The sequence below is a fragment of the Miniopterus natalensis genome, chromosome 4, assembly GCF_054644295.1.
Source record: "Miniopterus natalensis isolate mMinNat1 chromosome 4, mMinNat1.hap1, whole genome shotgun sequence".
Lineage (NCBI taxonomy): Eukaryota > Metazoa > Chordata > Mammalia > Chiroptera > Miniopteridae > Miniopterus > Miniopterus natalensis.
In genome coordinates, this window is record NC_142084.1 from 17,208,351 (window position 1) to 17,231,581 (window position 23,231).

A 23,231-nucleotide genomic window follows, 5' to 3' on the forward strand; every position below is an offset into this window, starting at 1 on the left:
GAGAGGAATGGTTGCATCATGGCTCCAAAAAGAACAAGAACCAAGCAGGATCATCAGCGACAGTTTCTTAAAAAAACCACCTGTTTATTAATTTATTACAGTAGCTATTAAAAATCACTGGGGCCCGGCCGGCGTGGCTCAGCAGTTGAGCACTGAACTATGATCCAGGATATAGTGGTTCGATTCCCGGTCAGGGTACATGCCCGGGTTGTGGGCTTGATCCCCAGTAGGGGATTTGCAGGAGGCAGCCGATCAATGACTCTCTCTAATCATTGATGTTTCTATCTCTCTCTTTCCCCCTCTCCCATCCTCTCTCTGTAATCAATAAAAAATATATAAAAAAACAAAAAACAAACCAAAAAACCCCACATTGGGGCAGTTGCTCACACCCAAGGACCCCCAGGGAGAATGTGAGACAGAACTGATTGATTACATGGCCTTCTTAATCTTGAGCCCAACAAGCTCAAGAAAAGCACAGAGGACATTATTAACAAGTGATCAGGGCCATGAGGCAGAATTGTATGTGAAACTAGAAAATTGCTAGTTGGTTGACAGCCTATCCCAAATTAAGATTAGCCACAAACATAAATAAACTTGTGAGGGGAAAAAGGGAAGGTCCAGGTGAATCAAAAGAGCAAACCAGTCCAATTAGACCAGCAATGATTTGTGAAGGGAAGAAACCAATGAAGGTTATGGTAAAGTAAGATTACCACTATATTGGTCAGCCAGTGTTTTAACATGGATATCCTACAATTACTTACAGATACTTACATAACATACTTGATACAATGGGATCTAATAAAGTCTGTTCTCTTAGCACATCTTGTCAGCAGGGTTGTCCTGAGGGACTGAGCCCACAGTAAAGTGAGAATCACCACTGGAAAGTCTGCATTGAGCACCAATAAACACAACCATCAGCTCAGTTCTACTATTATTTATTTTTTTAAATATTTTTGAAAAAATATAATTTTTTTACAATATTTTCAACTTAAACACTATTCACACTGAACACGTATGGCAGCTTAACCTACCCAAATATGAAGTTTAAGAAGCCAAAACTGTTCTAGCTTTGTTAAAAGAAAAATTGTGCTGCAGACTATTGTAGTGATAGTTAACAAAGCAAGGAAAAGCACCACTCAAATCACGTTACTATTTCTTTGTTCATTTGGATTATGGGTTGGTCAAATGTTAGACTTCACAAAGGCATAGCTACGATGAGAATTGCAGAAGATGCAATTTCAAATCACATACTTCCTCAGATGTATTTCTTACATGATAACATACCATAAAAGCCAAGACTAGTTCTAATCTGATCACTACCTTATAACCTCAGTGACCAAAGACATATGTGTCTACAATGAATTATTTCAAATTAACTAATAAGCCTTTCTCAGAAGATTCTTTCTGATGGGGGCAAATGCAAATTTAACTCTGAACTGAGAAATTTGCTTAACAACTAAAATTTAATTTAAATTTACAGAAGTTTAGACATTAACAAGGGTTAGTTAAACCTAAGGGACCAGTTTAACCTCAAAAAAGATAATTCACTAAGATTTAAAGGTCATTTAATTTGGTGCTTTGTCACGACTTGACTGGTGCTTCTTTCCTCGCTGTCTTCATATCAAGCCATGGGGCCAATTCTGTTTTTCAGTAAATGTTTGACAGCTTTTTACTTAATAACAGTCTCAGCACTTTTATTAAGCATGCAAGACTAACAAAACTTTGGCAATGCATAAGTGTAACACAGTGACAAGAGAGAGCTTTTACAATTAAGTCTTCTAATACTGCCTTCACAGTGTGGAAATTGTGCTACATCCACCAAAAGAGGGCCCCGTCTACTCAAATAGTTCAGTACTTCACCCCAGGAACAAACTCCTTTGCATTTGGATTCAGATTGCTCTTGACCTGAAAAATAAGTACATAAAAAAGCAAGTTCATTAACAGATGGCTTCAGATACTTAGAAGCAATCAACCCAGATCCACATGCAAAAACATCTTCCAAAAAAATACAAGACAAAAACAAGAACTCAGATTGATAAACTTAACCCAGAAAATCTTTGGCTGGGAAGGCAGGAACCAGATATAAGCTATATATATATATATATATAAAGTTTTATCAACTTTCTAAAAAGAAAGCAGGAATTAAATTTGCTTAAGTGTAACCAGAAACCTGTTAACCTTACATAAACTAAAAAAATGTCACAGAACAAGGAATTCTGTTCCTTTAACTATACATGACTTTCTATGCAGAAATATTAAGCAAGTATTAAAATGATGATTAAAGTGACTGGGGAATTGTTTAGAGATTAATTTTACTTTAAGATCTTCATTAAAAATGTGGAGTTGTCTTTCTACAATTGCTGTATTCTAATTTCCACAGGAAGCATGGTATATAATAGGAAAAGAAAACTACACAGGGGAGTCAGAAGACCTAAGCTGGAACACCAGCTCTGCCCCTAACTAACTTCCTATCTAAGCCTGGCAAAGTAACCCTCTCTGGGACTCCATTTTTGCATGAGTGAGGGAAAGAATGGGCCAAAATCCCTAAGAGCCTTAGAGACTTGTACCACTATTATACTATATCTCTCAATCTTTACTTTCCTAAGCAGGTACGTCAGCATATAGGGAATAGCAGGAAATTTTCTTCTACCACACCTTGGAATGCAAGTTGAAAAAGGCGAAAAGATACCAGGATGGATTCAAGGGCCTGAAATGTAGGCACACTGGAAGGCTTTTAGACGGATTTTGAGGCCCCTATGTAACTTACTTTAAGACCAAAGCATATTAAACATGTTGGAGCAATAATTTCATCTTAGTTTCATAATTTATGCACATCCATTTCCTTGCACAGGACATATTCTTCCTTCTCTCAAGGGAAATATATATAAAAGTGTGAGGTTTAAATAAAAAAGCAGTGTTCTTGAATGTATAATCTTTTGACAGCTATAAAAGAATAAAGAATTAAGTAATCTCAAATAGACTGAGTTGAACAAACCAGTTTCTAGACAATGAATTTCTACTGGTTCCAGTTTAAAGTTATATAACATACCCAGTAAAGGACTTTACTCATTAGAGCAACCAGGATTATTTGTGGAGTGACTAAGGTAGCCATAAAGCAAGCATAACCCAACAGACTATTCAAATCACACATCTGCTCAACTGGGTCATTTACTGCAACAAAGGCTATACCACAATTTAAATTTCAGTGTTCTCTAGCCCTGGCTGGGTTGCTCAATTGGTTAGAGCATCGTCTCGATACACTAAGGTTGTGGGTTTGATCCCCGGTTAGGGCACATACAAGAATCAACCAATGAATGCATAAATACGTGGAACAACTGCCTAGCTGATTTTGCTCAGTGGTTAGAGCGTCAGCCTGAGAACCGAAGGGTCTTGGGTTCGATTCCGCCAAGGGCGCATACCTTGATTGCAGGCTCCATCCCCAGCCTGGTCAGGGCATGTGTGGGAGGCAACTAATCGATGTCTCTCTCTTACATCGATGTGTGTGTGTCTGTCTCTCTCTCCCTTCCACTCTCTGAAAAGCAATGGAAAAATTTCTTCGGGTGAGGATAAAAAAAAAGTGGAACAAATCAATGTTTCCCCTCTCTCAAAAAATAAATAAAATTAAATAACAAACAAGCAAACAGACAATTCTAAAAAAAATTCTTTCAGTGTTCTCTATATAGCCCTTTAGAAGAATGGTTTCCCAATGCCTGATAGGGGTAGGCTGGCAGTATCCTCTGGGAGTGCTTTTTAAAAATAAACATGCCTAGACAATTGACTCTGCAGTTCTGAGATGTAGCTGAGGAACTTTTTGTTTTTAATGCTTACTAGGTAATTATGATGCACAGCCAGGTTAGGCAATCACTGCACAGTGAACAGAAGACAATTGCAAAAATACTTCAGAGTTTAAGGGTAAATTTCAGAGACCTTGTAGAAGCAAATAGAGACTGCCAATATGAACAGAAAGGTTAACATTCTGACTTTAAATTATTTTATCTTAATTTTAGTGAAGGACTCATTAGGTTCTACTCTAGTGCTGATGCCTAGTTATGACAAGTCCTAAAAATACTTTTTACTATAAGTATAACATCAGCAATGAGACACTGAGAATAATTAAAGATACAAATAGGTTTCTTTTCTGCCAAGAGCTTATAGATGTCCTTATTAAATCACAATTCCCAAAGGAGTTAGGGTTAACTCAATGAAAATCCTGGCATTCCTGAATTCGGGGGGGGGATCTCCAAAATTTTACCTTTCAGATAAAAATTTGCAAATTTCACCAAATGTTTAAAGACAAAAATTAAAGAGCAACACCCCTCCATCAAGCTACTTTTGTATAGGCAGGTCACATGGACAGACTGTGTACTTCTTTTGGATTAATACTTTAAGACATTTATGTATCCTAGGGCAAAGGTTATCAAAACTAAAAGCATTGACAAGAAGTCTGTTAGTAGTCTCAGACTAATTCAAGAGTGTTACCAGAAGTTACTTCATCACATAAGTGAGACTGGGAGGCCTCTGCTTCCATAGTAAAAAGCAGTACAATTTCAGAAAGGGGAGAGATGTAGAACTGTTCTTAAATAGATAGTTGCTCGCTTTTCTACTTACGGGAAAGATGAGCTAGGTTTTAAAAAGATGAAAAATAACTTTTTACCACAAGATCTTCCAGAGAAGAGCCATCACTGATAACAAGGTCATTAAATTGGTCTTGGATTTGGTCCATAGTTTGTGGGAGATCTCGAGCTGGAATAAACCACTCATGTTCTTCTTCCTCTTCCAGCATTTCTTGGAAACAGCGTTCAATAAACTCTTCTTCCCATAACTCCTCTTCTATCTGGATTTATAATAAATAAAGGATAATTTACAGCACACTTGGTAAGACATCACTAGGAACAGCTGGAAATATCTTGAACTATTTAAAAGGACAATGTTGTAGTTCCTCTTCTGCACTAAGGAAAAAAAAATGTTTATCATAACACCTGGGAAGAACTGTTTAGGGTTTTGCAATGTTTTTACTTGTCTTAGTAGAATATACTTTTTTCCACTGAAGGTGGAGGGCAAGAAATAACAAATAAAGGAGTGCTCTCAATGAGAAATGCATATCAGAATTACCTATGATAGTTTAAAAACTATATAAACCCTAAACCTACCCAAAATGACTGAAAAAATCTTTAGAGGGCAGGGTCAGGGCATGAGTAATTTAAAAAAACAAACAAAAAAATGCCCCAACCGATTCTCATTGAAATAGGACTACACTACTTTACTCTTGATTATCCATTTTGGATATGGCAAAATCAAGCTTATTACCCAAGCCATAATCAGGGAAGAAGTGACAAAGATGGAAATAGATGCCAGAAATGTGGGAATAAAAAGACAGTACTTATCAATGTAGGAGAGTTCTCTAAAGACAACAGTGGTGTCAGCTTTTCAGGCTGATTAGACTGAGAACCTCATGAAAAACCCCCTAGTACCTGTCCCCATCTGCTCCTGAATCCTATTCTCTTCATTTTCATTGCAAGAGAGCAATAGGATTGGTGTAAGGCAGTGGTTTCCAAATCTAATTGCTCACTGAAACCATCTGGGAGCTTTTAAAAAACAAGTTTCCCAGGCTACACCCTAGTCCACCTGAATCAGAATCTAAGGGGTGGAACCCTGAAAAAAGCTCACCTAACCTGGTGGTAATCAGCATCCAGATAAAATAGGAGTGGTGGCGCATAAATCCATATATTTAATATATAAGGGACCGGATTAAAAAACACATTTAAGGAATAAACACAGTTACATTATTTGAGGGTTGTCATGGGGTACAAAAAAGAACATCTTTGTACATAAAACTAACTTGTCTGTTGAATTCTTCTTCATTTTCCATCCACATGTACTCTGCAAATGGATTGTCATCTTCATGAGAATGACCGTTAATAATCACATCTTCATTGATGATGCTTGGGCTAGTACTGCTGCGACTTGGATCTTTCATGGTTGGCGTTAGTTGTCGTTTTTAACCTTAAAAAAAAGTACAGTTAATTTCATCATTTTTTTCTTGGTGAGCATTCATTATCACCAGGCATCAAGGTTAAGTGTTAGATGCACATGATACATATGCATGTTTATTAATTTGAGAGAGGGAGAGAGAGGGAAAACATCAGTGTGAAAGAGAAACATCAACCGGTTGCTTCCTGTACCAGCCCCAACCAGGAACCAAACCCGAAACCTTTCTGTGTACAGGAGGATACTCCAACCAACTGAGTCGCTGGGTCAGGGCAGATGCACACAATATATAAACATATATAATAAATCAAGCAATTAGAAAGCTCCATTTTTCACAAATGATTTTTATTTTATTATTTTTTAATCCTTACCCAAGAATATTTTTTTCCATTGCTTTACAGAGGGAGTGGAAGGGAGAGAGAGAGAGAGAGAGAAACATTGATAGAGAGATGCATCGACTGGTTGCCTCCCACGCATGCCCGGACTGGGGCTGGGATCTAGCCTGCAACCCAGGTACGTGCCCTTGGCTGGAATCGAACCCAGGACCTTTCAGTCTGTGGGCCGACACTCTAAGCACTGAGCCAAATCAGTGAGGGTTTCACAAATGATTTTAATGCTTAAGAAATAGCTGAGAACAACCTAGATTCACCTAATGTAACAGTAAGCAACGGTAATCAATTGCTTAAATGGAATCCCCAAACCACCCAATTTTTAAAAGTATTAGATATCTCTTGCTTTATAAAACAAGCATGACCTGGAAGACTTAAGTCATCAAGTGGCATTATAAAAAACAAATACTTTAAAAAATAATATTAAAAAGCCCAGAGATTGAAAGTAAAAACTAACAAATTTTTAATAACCTTAGTTCCTCTGTCCTAAGATATAGTGCTGGATCTCTTGGACTTCATAGCCCACTCTACAGTTGACCCTTGAACAATATGATTTGAACTGTATGAGCTCAAACTTATACATGGATTTTTTTTCAATTTACTGCAGTTCAATTGGCCAACACAGTTCAAAGCCCTGTTGTTGAAGGGTCACTCTGAAGTTGGGACTCCAAGTATGTGGAGGACGAATTATAGTTATACACAGATTTCGACTGTGGGAGGTCAGTGTCTCTAACCTGTCTTGTTCAAAGGTCATTATATCTGCTTTATCTGCGGGTTCATGTCTGGATTTCCCCACTGTACAATGAGTTTCAGGCATCCAACCTCTTTGTGCAACCACCACCTCTTTACCATCTCTTTTTAAGTGAGTAAAAGTAATATCAAATGCAGGTCTAGTCAGTTGGTTTCTTATACCCAATAGAGTCATACCTTGTTTTATTAAGCTCCATAGGTGTTTCGATTTTTATAAATTTAAGGCAAGCCCCCCAACCAGCAAAAGGATTACCAATGTCTCTAGTGCAAGACTCGCTTTTACTGTGGTCTGGAATCAAACCTTCAGTATCTCTGAGGTATGCCTGAAGGTGATAACTTGATCTAACCTAACTGATATATTGCAGGCTAAAAGTTCAAACATGAAATCATTTTTATTATATAATATGAATTTAGTCTCTAACCTGGGGGTAGGGGGTCCTGACACATGTATTTTCTCAAATACTGAATACTAATAACAATAGCATTGATGTTTTGTTAAGAGGTCTTCAAACTAAAAATCACTGAGAATGTCTGCTCTAGTTATTTTGTCTGTATATATATAATAAATATATATGAAAAGAAGCAGAGACAGACTGAGATTTATGTGCTAGGGTGTGGGTAAAAAGAAAACATGATTTGGGTTAGGAAACAGGCACTGTGAAAGCAGGCAAGACAGAAAACAGACAATGGATATCTTTGATATTTTTATCATTAATCTTGAATAAATCCTTTATCTACATCCATCCATCCATCCATCCATCCATCCATCCATCCATCCATCCATCCATCCATCCATCATCTATCTAAAATATATTTTTATTGATCAGAGAGGAAAGGAGAGGGAGAGAGATAGATAGAAACATCAATGATGAGAGAATCATCATTAATCAGCTGCCTCCTGCACGCCCTCCAATTGGGGATCGAGCCTGCAACCTCGCCATGTGCCCTGACAAGCAACTGAACCGAGATCTCTTGGATCCTAGGTCGATGCTGAACTGCTGAGCCATGCCCAGCCAGGCAATCCTTTATTTTTTATAACAAGTTTGACTAAAAAGCAATCAGGCCCTAGCCAGTTTTTCTCAGTGGTTAGAGCATCAGCCTGTGGACTGAAGGTTCCTGGGTTTGATTCTGGCCAAGGCTCATACCTCAGTTGCAGACTCGATCCCCGGGGTGCGTGTGGGAGACAACCAATTGTGTCTCTCTCACGTCCATGTTTTTCTCTCTCCCTCCCTTCCACCCTCTCTGAAAAGCAATGGAAAAAATATCCTCAGGTGAGGATTAAAAAATAAAAAAATTTTTAAAAAAGCAACCAGTTCCTCTAAAAAAAATTAGTCATCCTTTTTTTATTTTGGTTAATCCTCACCCAAGCATATTTTTTCCATTGATTTTAGAGTGAGAGTGAATATGAGTGAGAGAGAGAGAGAAACATTAATGACACACATCAACTGGTTGCTTCCTGCACATGTCCCGACCAGGGCCGGGGATCCGACCTGCATCCCAGGCATGTGCCCTTGACTGAGAATAGAATCCGTGACCCTTTGGTGAGCAGGCTAATGCTGTAACCACTGAGCTATATGCGCCAGGGCAAATACTCATTCTTATGTCAAGCTATCAAACATTTATGTGCTCATCTTCACACGAATTACATTTAAGATTCACCGCAATACTATGAAAAAAAGAGGAGAATCCTGTTTTGCAACTGGATGGAAGTTTGTTTACTCTTTGTATTAATCAATCGTTAAACTATATTCAGAGACATCCCAATTTATAACAGCTTTTCATTGTTTTCCCAACACGTATCCTATCCCAACTTGTACCCATTAAACCTACCTTTCAGAAGACCAAAATATTAACAAGTGACTTACACTTTAATTAAAAACAGCAAAAATTGCCCTAGCCGGCTTGACTCAGTGGTTAGAGCATCGGCCTGCAGAATAATGGGTTCCAGGTTTGATTCCGGCCGAGCTTTGGTTGCAAGCTTAATCCCCGGCTTGTCAGGGAGAGTGCAGGAGGCAACCAATCAATGCTTCTCTCTCACATTAATGTTTCTCTTTCTCTCTCTCCCTCTCTCCCCCTTCCTCTTTCTCTCTCTCTCTCCCTCTTCTAATCTCTCTGAAAAGCAATGAAAAAATATCTTTGGGTGAGGATTAAAAAACAAAAACCCCAGCAAAAACCATGTTTAGTAGAGTATAGGATAATCAATACTTAATAGTTGAATAGTTATTAGGTAGCAACTCTGTGAGATATGTCCATTTAGAAATATGTTGTTTTAAAATACGCTTTCAGGTGACCAGTGTAGACCTACATACAAATGCAAAAAATTTTTTTTAAGAAAAATGTTTTCCATGCATTTTATGAGCACAAGTTTGTGTAAAACAATGAAAAATCTGCTTCTGGAAATTCTATAGTCTGGGAATCCCAAGGAACTTCCTCCTTGTTTGATGCCAACCAGAAACAAATAAAATATAAACAATGCTTAGGAAAAGTGACCCAACCCCTGATTTGACAAGGCCTTAGCTCAGTTTTTTGCCCATTAGCATGTCATCAAACAACCTGTGGATTTGGTACAGATCCCAGTGAAAGAATCTATGAAGTTTAAGTAAATGAAATTACTGTCTCGTGCAATATTTGGGAAGCAAATCATAACTGAAACAAGAATGAACTTGGAGCCTGGACACTAATCTTATACCTTAGACAGCTAAGGGAAGGACGAACTGCTGACCAGATTTCTGGCTACAGTCAGTCAAGTGAGAGTCAGAGGGGTAAAGATCATTTACTTTTAGAAAGTCAACAGACTTACAATTATTTAACTCAAGATATTTTAATATAAGGTGATGTATTTGATTTTTATTTTCTTCTACGACCTGTTCTTGACTCTTCTTAGACCACACTCTTCATAGTTGCTTCCATTTTGTGTTTGCTATTTAAAAAAATTGAATATATAATTCAAATACCATAAGGTTTATGATTTTAAAGTGCAAAATCATAGTGACTGCAATATGTTCAAAACATAAAGCCAAATGTAGTAGTAGCCAATGCTGCCTAGGGAAAGAAATAATAGTTGCAACAAAAAAACAGACAAAGCGAAAAGCTTGGGAGGAATGGCTGGTGAAGGAGATGCTTTGGGAAAAGACCTGAGAAGACCCTACAATCTCACCTCTCTGGCTGACCTTCAGGTTTTGCACATAAAGTGAAGGCTAAGAAAGAGTTGTAAACTGCCTGAATGTTGAAGATGTGCCTCAACATACACATGAGCCCATCTGCAAAGACTGGGGAGTTTTGTGTTTGTTCACAAGTATTTAGGTAAATCTCTTTTAAATAACCAGCTGACCACTAAGCTAATGGAACAGACTTCAATGGCCACACACACAAAAAATTACAACGTTGTACAAAATTAGTTTGGGAAAGTCACTAAAGAAACAACTACAACAAGGAGAACAACCCTGGGGAGAAGGGGAAAATCTGGTTTCCAGAGCTGCCACATTATAGTATTCAAAATGTCCAGTTTTCAATAAAAATTACAAGGGATGCAAAGAAATAGGAAAATATGGATTATACACAGGAAAAAAAGAAACTGTCCCTGAGGAAGTCCACACATTGGACTTACTAGACATAGACTTTAATTAGGTATTTTAAGTATGTTCAAAGAGCTAAAGGAAACCACATACAGAGAACTAAAGGAAACCATACGAATGATGTTTCATCAAAACGAGAATACCAATAGAGAAAAATTATAAAAAAAAGAAACCAAACAGAAACTCTGGAGTTGAAAACTACAATAATTGAAATAAAAAGTTACTAGAGGGTTTACACTAGCGTTTACACTAGTGTAAAAACTTACACTAGTAAGTTTTTGTATCTAGTAGCACAACTCCTTTCCCCACCTTTCTTTGGGGTTTTGGAAAAGCTTGCATATTTATTCTTCATAAAAACTTTAGAATAATTTTGTCTATAATAGTCTGACTAGAATTTTATTAAATTCTGCAACTTGGCCCAGTCAGCGTAGCTCAGCAGTTGAACATTGAACTATGATCCAGGAGATCACAGTTTGATTGCCAGCCAGGGCACATGCCCAGGTTGTGGGCTTGATGCCCATGTTGCGGGCTCAATCCCCAGTAGGGGGTGTGCAGGAGGCAGCCGATCAATGACTCTCTCATCATTGATGCTTCTATCTTTCTCTCTCCCTCTCCCTTTCTCTCCCTGAAAAGACATTTATTTATACACACACACACACACACATATAAAAATAAAAAAAATGCATAATAGATTGGGAACAGAGACAATAAAACTTCTAGATATACTGAAATCACAACATAAATAAAAAATGAGCAGAAGAACTGGAAGATAAAAGATTATCCAGAAAACATCAAAGACAAAAAGATGGAAAATACAAAAAGGGTTCAAGTAATGTAGGGGCAGAGGCAGGATGATTATTCCAGATTTAATGGAAGACAACAACCAACATGTTTAAGAAGCTCAAGAATCTCAAAGATACAAACAAATCATGAAACATTATATAGTCAAATGGCAGAATATCAGAGAATTCTTAAAAGTAAAACAAAAAACAAATCAACTAACATTTTTTAAGAAGTGACAAGAAAAATCAGCTGCTTTTCAAAAATAATGAAAAGACTACACTGAAAGAAAATAACTGCAACCTCAGAATGCTAGACCCCTGCAGAAAATAGCTTTTAAACATAAATAAACTAGAAGATTTCCATCCTTGAATAGTTTGAATAACAAAAACTATGTGATTCCTTAAGGTAAAGGAATCTAAAATCATATGGACTTGGTATGATTTAAACTAGTACATCTTTTGTTTGTTTTTTTTTTAAGAGAATTTTTATAATAGTTTAGTTAAGCCAAAACTAACAATTGCTGGGAAAAAGACCTTTAAAATAAATTTGTAAAATCTCAAATACTTAAAACTAGTATCTTTAACAAGATTTAATTGTGTTTTTTCTTGTTATGATTGATCTATTCAGATTTCCTACCTCTTTGGTTAATTATGGTGATTTACATTTCACTAAAATTTTATTTTCTCCAGAATTTCAATTTTGTTATAAAATGACAAAGAATGTACTTTGCACAGAATGTAACAATTCTAATTTCTTTTGTTTCATAACCAATTTGATGTTATGTTCCTCTTTTCCTTGATTAGGCCTACCAGGGATTTAGAAGAAAAGATTTCAGCTTTGCAATCTGCAGAACAGTGAGTGTACAGTAAACCCTCACTTCTTCAGACCTCAATGTAACGGACTTCGGATTTAACTAACAAAATTTCTGGTCCTTATGTCATATATGAAAATGAACACTCTGTTAATTTTAAAATGTTTTTAACCAAGATTTGCTTATAATTAAATTAATAGGTTACTTATTTGGTTATGAATTCACTGTTATTTTTAACAAATTTTAGTGAATAGGCCATATTTTGGAAAAAACACTGTAGTAATTTCATTGACATAAATATTTCATATCTATGACCATAGTCTATATATTTAAATCCAAGAGTCACCACTCTTAAACAATGATTAATGCAAATTATTAGCATGTGATCACACTGCATCCCCAGTGGTAATTGGTTCTGTTCTGTTGTCAAGTTGAATGACTTTCTACAGCAGTTTTTTTTTAAATCCTCACCTGAGGATATTTTTTCCATTTAATTTCAGAGAGTGGAAGCGGGGAGGAAGAGAGAAAGAGAAAGAGAGAAAGAGAGAAGAGAGAGAGAGAGAGAGAGAGAGAGAGAGAGAGAGAGAGAGAGAGAGAGAGACAGAAACATCAATTGGCTGCCTCCCAGGGCTGGGGATCGAGCCTGCAAACAAGGTACGTGCCTTTGACAGGTAACTGAACCCAGGACCCTGGGGCCCACGGCTCTAACCACTGAACCAAACTGGCTAGAGCTCTGCAGCAGTTTTACTTCATGCAGCCGATGTTCTGACGCCTCAACATGTGCATTTGTTTACTCATGGTGACTGGTGAACGCACGCATTTACTAGATCTATTCAGTATATATTTAAAATTTAATACATACAAGAAAACTTTTCTGTGAAGTTAAATCTCTCATACATAAATTACACAAAAGTGTCTACAGAAGTAGAAACAGGTAAATTAAGTAATTTGTCCATTTTTTAACATACGCATTCAAAAATCTACTTTATTATATAATGGACTTCGGGCTTCAATGGACCCCTTGCCCAAATTAGTCTATTATACAGAGTGGTTTTACTGTCCTAAATTCATATGTAAAAGACGGGGGTCTGCATGTTTTCATAGTTTACAAATGCAGAGAATCTCTGAAAGGATATAAAAGAAATTGAGAAGCAAATCATATCTGATTAGAGACTTGTATCTAGAATATATAAAACACTACTGTGCCCAGCTGGCGTGGCTAGGCAGTTGAGCATCAAACTATGGTCCAGGAGATTGAGGTTCAATTCCTGGTTAGGGCACATGCCTGGGTTTTGGGCTTGATCCTCAGTAGGAGGCGTGCAGGAGGCCCCTCTCTCTGAAATCAAGACATATTAAACAAACAAAACAAAAAAACTACTGCAATTCAGTAAGAAAAAGACAACCCAATTTAAAAATGGGCAAAGGACTGAATAGACAGTTTTCCAAAGGACATATAAATAGTCAACAAACTAAAGAGATACTGAAATCATTAACCATCTGGGAAATGCAATCAAAACCACAATGATATACCACTTTACACTAGAATAGCTACAAAATACATATCTACACAAAAACATGTACACAAATGTTCAGCCCAGTCTTTTATATATATACACACACACACACACATATATACATATGTATACACATATATACATACATATGTGTGTATATTATGTGTGTGTGTGTGTATATATATACTTAAAAATGTTTTTATTGATTTTAGAGAGAGGAAGGGCGAGGGAGAAAGAGAGAAAAACATTGATCGGCTGCCTCCCACATGCACCCCAATCAGGGATCCAGCCCACAACCCAGGCATGCGCTCTGACCAGGAATCAAACCAGCAATCTTTTGGTGCACAGGATGACGTTCAACCAACTGAGCCATGCTGGCTAAGATAACAGCAGTATTATTTTTAATAGCCAAAAAAATGTATACAATCCAAGTACATACAGCTGATAAATGGATAAATACAACATGGTATATTCATACAATGGAATATTACTCAACAGTAAAAAGAAATGAAATGCTTGATAAGTTATATCATAAACAATGAAAACATGGTACATGAAAGAAGTCAGTCACAAAGGACTACATATTGCAATGACAGCTAAGGGTACATGGTTTATTTCTGAGTAATGAAAATGTTCTGTAACTGACTGTGGTGATAGATGCACAACTGTAAATATACTGAATACTCCAATGCACACTTTAGATGGGTAAATTGCATGGTATGTGAATTACAGTTCAGTAAGAGCTGTTAAGTAAACAACTGAAGCCCTAGCTGATGTTGCTCAGTGGTTAGAATGTTGTCCCATGCACCAAAGGGTCGAAGATTGACTCCTGGTCAGGGCACATACCCAGGTTGCAGGTTCAATCCCTGGCGGGTGAGTGTGTGTGAGGCAACCGATAGAGGTTTCTCTCTCTCTCTCTCTCTTAGATGAAAACCGTATCTTCAGGCGAGGATTAAAAAACAACAACAAAAACCCAACACAGAGCCCGGCCGAGTGTTGCTCAGCGGTTGAGCATTGACCTATGATCCAGGAGATCAAGGTTCAATTCCCAGTCAGGGCACATGACGGGGTTGTGGACTCCTTCCCCAGTGGGGGGCCGTGCAGGAGGCAGCCGATCAATGATTCTCTCTCATCACTGATGTTTCTATCTCTCCCTTCCTCTCTGAAATCAATAAAGACATTTTTAAAAAATAATAAAAATAAGAAATAAACAAACCCATAAGAAAACTGGTTGCCTTCAGGAAGAAGAACTAGGTGGCTAGAGAGATTTTTGTTGTATCTTCTGAGTTTTAAATGGATTACCTACTAAATAATTCAACTTTAATAACATTCCTGCTCTTGGTTTTATCAATCTTTTTTACTTGTCTTTATTTTATTAATTTCAGTTTTATTTTTCCTTCTATTCTACTGATTTCAGCCAATTTTTTGCTCTTTGTTGAATTTCAAATTGTTTATTTTCTACTTTTCACTTATATCCCTAGAAGTTTTTCCCCAGAAGTTTTTATATAGAATATAGTTATCAATTTTAGGTAATTACGAATTATTTAATTTATAATGAACCACACACTTGGAAGAATATTTTTCTTAATTTCAAAGCAGCTAAAGTTCTTTTGGTTACCTTTTGATGCCCTAATTTCTAGTTTTATTACGTTATAAAATGTAGCCAGAAAAGCCTTTACTTTTTGGGATTTATTAGTTTTGTTTGCAGACGACTCTAATTGATTTTTGAAAAATGTTCCTTGGGCCTAAAGGGAAAATGTTTCTATTTCTAAGGTACATAAATTTTATATATATATATATATATGTATATGTATATGTATATGTATATGTATATGTATACACATATGTATATATGTATATATGTATGTATGTATAATTACATTGATCTTTTTTACTTCATCTGGCAGATTCTGAAAGCGACGTAAATCAAGTTCTCGACTATAAGTTACATTATTTGACCCAAATAATCTCTCACAGGGAATTAACATTTTTTATAACTGATGTTTGGTTTGATTTTATGTCTTCCATCACAATTTCCTATTTGGCTTCTTTTTACACTCTATTCCTGTAGTGTTTATTTTCCTCTTTTAAATGGATTTCAAAAAATACTTTATTTTCTGTGACTTACAAACTACTGAGGAATCAGTTATTTTTTTCCAGTTTGAGATATAACTGATATCAGCACTGTTTAAGGTGTACAGCATAATGATATAACCTACATCTATTGTCAAGTTAAATACTTAAATATTTAAATACTTTCCTGTCAATTAAAAAAATATTCTATACACCCCTATCCAATTCAAGACATTCAGAATGCTTTTCCTTCTTCAGTATACCTAACCCAGTCCCTGCTCCCAGACAAGGCAAGACCTTTAGAATGATTTTACTTACCAACTTCGTCCCCCACACCCCATCTCCTGAGTTTTGTGGAAATAACTTAGCACTGTTAGATTGACACTATTACGTTTTCCCTTACAGTATGAATCTTTTTAAAGAATTTTTATTCATCATCTTCCCCTAACTTGACATCTCTGTTTTGGTTTAATAGTTCTTCTACAGGTTACCTGATAATATATTTCTAAGCCACTGCAAGTTTTTTGCCTTTATATTTGAATAATAAGTGGGACAGATTTAGACTTCTGTCAATAATCTACAAGTATTCCAGCTTTCACTGTTGTAAAAAACTAATTTTCTTTCTTTTGTAAATATCCTATTTAGCTAAGAGCCTAACACTTAAATTCAGAAATTTCACCAGATTTTGGTTAGGTGAGAACAGTTTTTCCTATTAATGCTGCCTAGCACTTTCAACCTACAAACTTATACCTTCAGCAGAACCTCCCCCCCTCAATGCATCTTACACATAATGCTTTCCAGCAATGTCCATTCTTTTTTTTGGTTTGTTAATCCTTACCAAAAGATGTTTTAATTTTAGAAAGAGAGGAAGGTGGTGGTGGTGGTGGGGGAATGGACGGACGGACATTGACCTGTTGCCTCTGGTAGGCACCCTGACTGGGGATCAAACCCACAACCTTTTTGCTGTATGGAATGACGCTCCAACCAAATGAGCCACCCATCGAGGCCCAGCAATGTCCATTCTTTTATATTCTCTACAAAAATTTAAAATATGGAAATCTTTTAAGTTTAAGAAACTTCCCTCCAGCCCTCATTTATTCTGTTGGACTCTACATTGAACTATTGTGATTCCTTAACCTTATATGCATATACATATATTTATGTATATTTTAGTACACTAGTTGTCTCTTCAGCAGTTAAGAGAGGATAAAGAAATTTTGCATCAGTACATTTTCCATTCAGAAGTCTGTGAGCAGCGTTGAATTTTTGTTTAATGTTTGACAGTATAAAGTAATGATTAAAATGATGAGTTCTAGACCCCATGGGCAAGTTACTTAACCTCTCTGTGTCTCAGGTTCTCCATCTATAAATGGATATCAATAATAGTACTTAAGCAGAAAGCCTGACACTTAACAGTATTATCTATCTTGGTGCTTATTAAACATTTAGAGCAATTAAAGGTTTCTAGAGCAAGGTATTAGGTAAAAATCCTATGTCCAAAAACCTGTAGGAGTGAAATAACGTCACAGAAAATTCCCAATCAAAGACTATAACCCTAATCTAAACTGCAATGTAACAGGGGTGATGACATGAGGTAAAGGTAAGAGTAAGGATTGCCCAGCACTACCTATCCTCACTGCTGATAAAACTCAAAGCATATCAGAAATCATCCTTATTTATAAAAACTGATACAAAAAATAAGAAGCAGAGCTCTGGTCGGTGTGTTTCAGTTGGTTGGAGTGTTGTCCTTTACACCAAAAGGTGGTGGGTTAGATTCCCGGTCAGGACACAGGCTGGGTTGCAGGTTCGATTCCCAGCAGGAGCCTGTGCAGGAGGCAATGGAGGCGGGTGATCAATGTTTCTCTCTCACATTGATGCTTCTCTCTCTCTCTCCCTTCATTTCTCTAAAATCATCAAAAAAATAAAATAAGCAGCAGAAGCAATTCAAACTTCTGAACCACACCATCCAATGTAGTAACCATTAGCTACGTGTGACTACTTAAATTTAAATGAATTAAAATTCAACACAATTAAAAATTTAGTTCTTTAGTTGCACCTGCTGTATTTCAAGTGCTCAACAGACACAGCTATCTCACTGGGCAGCACAGTTCTAAACAATGACAAATTAAGGGGGGAAAAGACTGAATTACTGGAATTGAACCTTAGACTGTACAAAATGCAAACTATTTTTTTTATCCTCACTTGAGGATATTTTTTTCCATTGCTTTTTTTGGGGGGTGGGCAGAGAAACATCACTGTAAGAGAGACACATCAATTGCCTACCCCTTTCACCCACCCAGACTGGGGCTAGGGATCTAGCCTGCAACCAAGATATGTGCCCTAGGCCAGAATCAAACGGAGCACTCTTCAGTCCACGGGCTGAGGCTCTAACCACTGAACAAACTGGCTAGAGCTCAAATGCAAACTATGAAGGCATCTGTACAACAGGGTGGTCCAGATCACAAAGGCAGTAACTTGGACAACTTTAATCTTGGACTGGGTTCAAATCCCAGATAAACCACTAAGCACCCTCAGGATCCTGGATATGTCACTAAAACCACAGGAAGCACAGTATAATGGTTAAAAGCACATAATCTCTGGACTACTTGGATCTGAATTCCAGCTCTTACTAGCTGTGGAACCTTGGGCAAGTTACTTCACATCCCTCTTTTGTTATCTTTAGTAGGTAGTACTACCTCTTAGTGACAGTAAAAATTAAATACTTGTAAAAGCACTTAGAATAACACCTGGCAATTCTAAGAACTATAGAAGTATGTGCCTAATAGAATAAGAATAACCCTTCAAGCTTCTGTCCTCAATTTCAAAATGGGCAAGATAAAACTTGTTCTGCTTATTTCAAGGTTGTTACGATTATAAATGTGAAAATAGTTTGAAAATTACAATAATATGTAAAAGTACAAAAGGAAAGAGGTAGGGGCCTTATTTTCTATCTTCTTTCATCTCCCACAATACCCACAAAATTGCTGTGCTAACAGCAGACTTTTTATAAATTTTTTTTTTTTTTTTTTAAATTAAAACTGGAGCATCTCTCTCTAGTCATAAAGGGGTAAACCTGAAGATGCAGAATACTTCTTGGAAAAAAAACCACCTACCATAAACTTATTCTGTCCCAAATAGGGCAGAGATTACCTACCTCAGTTGAGCTCTTGAGGAACAACATGCGACATACTATAATAAAAGCAGCCAAGCTCCCACCAAGCCCTTTAACCATTACAGTAAGCCTCTACCGCCTAATTCTCATCCCTTAAAGAAACAGATAAATACGCTATAATTTTTGCAGAATTACCTATTTTCTTTTGTCATAGACACATATTGTGGGGGGGAAAATAAGTTTTGGTCAAGTTCACAATTAACTAGTAGCATAAACAGGCTAATATGTTGAATATCCTTGTTCATAAACTGGAAATAGAAGCACAAATAGTAAACACTGAAATCTCATTTAAAATTCTTATGGGGGAAAAAATAAAATTCTTACGGAGACCCATTTCTTATTTGGGAACACAACCTGAAGGGTATGAAAATCCAAAGGCTATTTAATGAAAATGCAAACTAACACCTAATCGATTGTTCAAAGACAATTTGTGAAAAACCATGCCACTAAGATATAAAACAAGACTAGCCAGCACAAGCAAAATAGGAATTGTCTTTTGTTAAAGTAAATGCCAAAAGCTGTCAGCTGTCACCTCCCATGGCAAATTGGATCCCAAATTCCTTGTAGAAATTGTAGTTTCTGTGCAATGACGGGGTGGCAAAAGCAGGGAAAACAAGACAACAAAAGGAAGCAGAAAAGGCCTCTTTTTGGAGTCACTACTGAAAATACTACTACTGGCTGCTTTAACAAATGTTTTTGTTGTTGTTTGTTTTTTGGTAATCCTGACTCGAGGATATTTTTTCTGTTTACTTTTAGAGAGAGTAGGGGAAAAGGAGCGGCGGGGGAGAGAGACATCGATGTGAAAGTGACACATCGACGGCCTGCCTCCTTGCACGCGCCCGGACGGCCGGGGATCGAACCTGCAACCCAGGTACCTGCCCTTGGCGAGGAATCGAACCCTCAATACTTGGGTCTGCGGGCCGACGATCTAACCACTCGGGAAGATGTTTTGAAAACTTCATCATAAGCCATATATTTTTGGTGGTGGGGGGGAGTAAGCACAAAGTGGTAGAAATTAAAAGTAAGGTGACTAGAATCAAAGAATGAATTGGACGGGCCCTTAAAGTTCATGTGGCTCAAAATCCTCCTGGGGAGTAGGAATTTCCAGCAACAAAGGCTCTCCTATTTGGAGCATGGGATACAATATAACTAGAAATAAAGGAGTATAGGAAAGCGAAAAACGGGAGAAAGGGAATTAGAAAGATAGAGGCTGGTGGTCCGTTGCAGAAAGCTCTCCTAGGACGCCAGCCAGCCCGTCAATCCCTCCGCCCCTTTCTTTTCCCCCATCCCAGCTTCGGGAGCGCGCACGCGCAGCAACTAGGGGCTGCGCGTGGCGACGCGCAGGCGTAAAGTGAGGGAGAAACAATGAGCTTTGTTGCCAGGCGGCCGTGGGGGGCAGGGGAAAAGGGTACCGAAGGGGTGTGTGAGAAGGGACTGGGGGGGAGGGAGAGGAGAGGGAGCAATAAAGTGCCATCCCGGCAACCCTCGCGCGCCACCGAGGACCCGGATAAAGTGCTGCGAGATCCAAATCATAAATAATAATGACAATGAGAAAAAAAGCGACGGCCATTTCCTAGAGAAAAAAAGAGAGTAAGTCAATTCAAGCTTGTCCCTCATACTCGGCTGAAAGAGGTAAATAATAAAGATGATACAGGGCTAGGTGGCCAACCCGTGAGACCCTCTAAGCCCCTCAGCCGTCGCCGTGGTGCTGTCCCTCGACCGCCAGGGCCGTCGCACCCTTCTCGCCGCTCCGCCCGAGAGAATCCCTCACCCAGTGCACGGCAGCGGGGACGGCAGCCAACGAATCCGGTCGGCCTCCGCGGATCTCCACAGGCAGCGCCGCTCCCCCGCTCGACGCGCGCTTCGGCGTCGTCTCCCTTCTCCAGTCCAAACAAACACCCCAGCCCGGAAGTGACTTAACTTCCGCCGCCGTGGGCCCCGCCCACTCGTTCTGTCGGCGCAGCCCTCTAGGCCACTAGAGAGCGCGCGAGAGAACGCGCGCCCTCAAAGTTCTCGTCTCCAAGGCTGCGTAAGTATGCATGCGCAACGGCCTTTCCAGGGTACCCTGGGGGCCGCGGGGTTCACTGGGATACTCGAGTGGAGCCCAGCCAGTGACCCTATGCCCGCCCGTCTTTCAAGAACGACGGGATGCAGTGAATGGGGAAGCTGGGGACTGAATAAGTCCTTGAAAAGATATATGGACTTAGACTCACCTTCCTGCAGACCTTATGTAAAGTACAGGGGTGGGCAAAAGTTTACAGTTGTGAGTTGCTCCGAGTTTATTTTTCAAACCTCACCGGAGGATATTTTTTCCATTGCTTTTTCGGAGAGACAGGAAGGGAAAGAGAGGAAAGGGGGGAGAGAAACATCTATGTTAAAGAGACACATGGATTGGCTGCCTCCCATGGGGCCCTGGCCAGGGATGGCGACTGAAGTACTGCCCTTGGCTGGACTTGAACCCTGGGACCCTTCAGTCCTCTGGCCGAGGCTCTAACCACAGAGCAAAACAGGCTAGAGCGCGTGTATTCTTGTAGTATTTATTGTGTTATTAACTTTTACACCCCTGTATGTAGGTCTTCTGAAACACTCCACATACAGGTCTGCCCAAAGACAGTGGACATATGTAAAGACCTAAGTACATATTCATAGTTATAATTAAAAAAAACTAAAAATCAGTAGGGAGTTGATTAAATGAATTTTGAATAAATTATTTAAAAGATGTATACTCATTGATGTGGAATATCCATACCTTTTTTCCAAAAGCAGTCTGTAAAATAGCATTTATAATCTTCTAAAGTTATAGTCATGTGTGGGTATAAATGCAAATATCTGATAGAACAGCAAAATGTATATGTGGTCAGATTTTGAAGGATTTACTGTCTCCTGTATACTTTTTTGTCTCTCTATGAAAGCTTGAACTTATAAAAAGGCGAAAAATCACACCTGAAATGAAGTCTAACATACATTTCTATGGTAGTTTGGTAATAGCCTTGTCCGTGTGCTCACTTGTATCATGTACAGAGTATGTACACTGCAGCATTACTGAGTCTTGAGTAAGAGCCAAGAACTGGGCAGGGAAGCAATGGTCCCTGCTCTGAATGTTTACAATTCAGGTGAGGAGATTAAAAGCATAACTCAACAAACTGAATGCATTCTATGTGCCAGCAGTTATAGACACTGAGGATACACAAAGCAGTAACTGGCATAATCTCTTCCTAGAAAAGCTGTAGTAAATTTTAAGTGAGATACCACCTCATGGCTACTATCAAACAAAAAACCAGCAAATGTTGGCGAGGATGTAAAATTGGAACCCGTGTCCATTGTTGGTAGGGATGCAAAATGGCACAGCTGCTATGTAACACAGTATGGAGTTCCTCAGAAAATTAAAAATATAACATGATCCAGCAATTCCACTATTGGGTATATATCCACAAGAACTAGAAATAAGAGTCTTGAAGAGGTTATTTGTACACATGTTCCTAGCAGCACTGACAGTACTTTAAACATGGAAGCAAAGTGTCCAATGAATAAGCAAAATGTGGTATATACAATGAGGTATTATTCAGCCTTTAAGGAGGGAATTCTGCAGTATGCTACATCGTATTATCACAAAAGACACGGATTCAATTTATATGAGGTAGTCAAAATCATAGACAAATTGCAATGATGGTTGCAAAGGGCTGGAAGTGTAGTTACTGCATAATGGGTATAGTTTGTATAACAAGATGAAGTTAAGGGGATGGGTGATTGTAGAATACAATCGTATTACCACTTAAAAATGGTTAAGATGAATTTCATGTGTATTAAAACACCCAAAACAAAAAACTTGTCTGACTTAATAGGTAAATGTTTTAGCAGAAGAGTGGTGTGTGTGCCTACATGTGTGGAGTACTGGAGGGCAGAGGCAATTGTTTTCCAGCCTAAGCCAAGCCCTCTCCTGCTGCTGATTATGGGCAGCTTGGTTACACCTTAAAATGAGATGGGTCTGAAACATACTTGGTACTTGTGAGCTGAAGTAGCCAGCATTAGGAAAATGAATTGGGAGGGATCATTGAGTTTCACCATCCCTAACACCAATAATCATTTAAGCGGCAATCCCTTTCCCACAGGCTTTGTAACACCACAAATTAGAATGCAGAGATTTTCCACAGACTTCTAGTTTTTGTGAGAAAGCAG

At 38.2% G+C, this 23,231-nt stretch overlaps 1 protein-coding gene across 1 annotated transcript; it reads right to left on the reverse strand.

Moving 5' to 3' along the window:
• Positions 1–919: 919 nt before the first annotated feature.
• On the reverse strand, positions 920–20,963 carry PAIP2 (poly(A) binding protein interacting protein 2). The gene is made up of 4 exons (XM_016203800.2): positions 20,827–20,963; positions 5,840–6,003; positions 4,655–4,834; positions 920–1,905 (listed from the first exon to the last, which is right to left on the reverse strand). The coding sequence occupies exons 2-4, from the start codon at positions 5,975–5,977 to the stop codon at positions 1,849–1,851; spliced, it is 375 nt and encodes a 124-aa protein (XP_016059286.1). The 5' UTR covers positions 5,978–6,003; positions 20,827–20,963; the 3' UTR covers positions 920–1,848.
• Between the last annotated feature and the right edge of the window lie 2,268 nt (positions 20,964–23,231).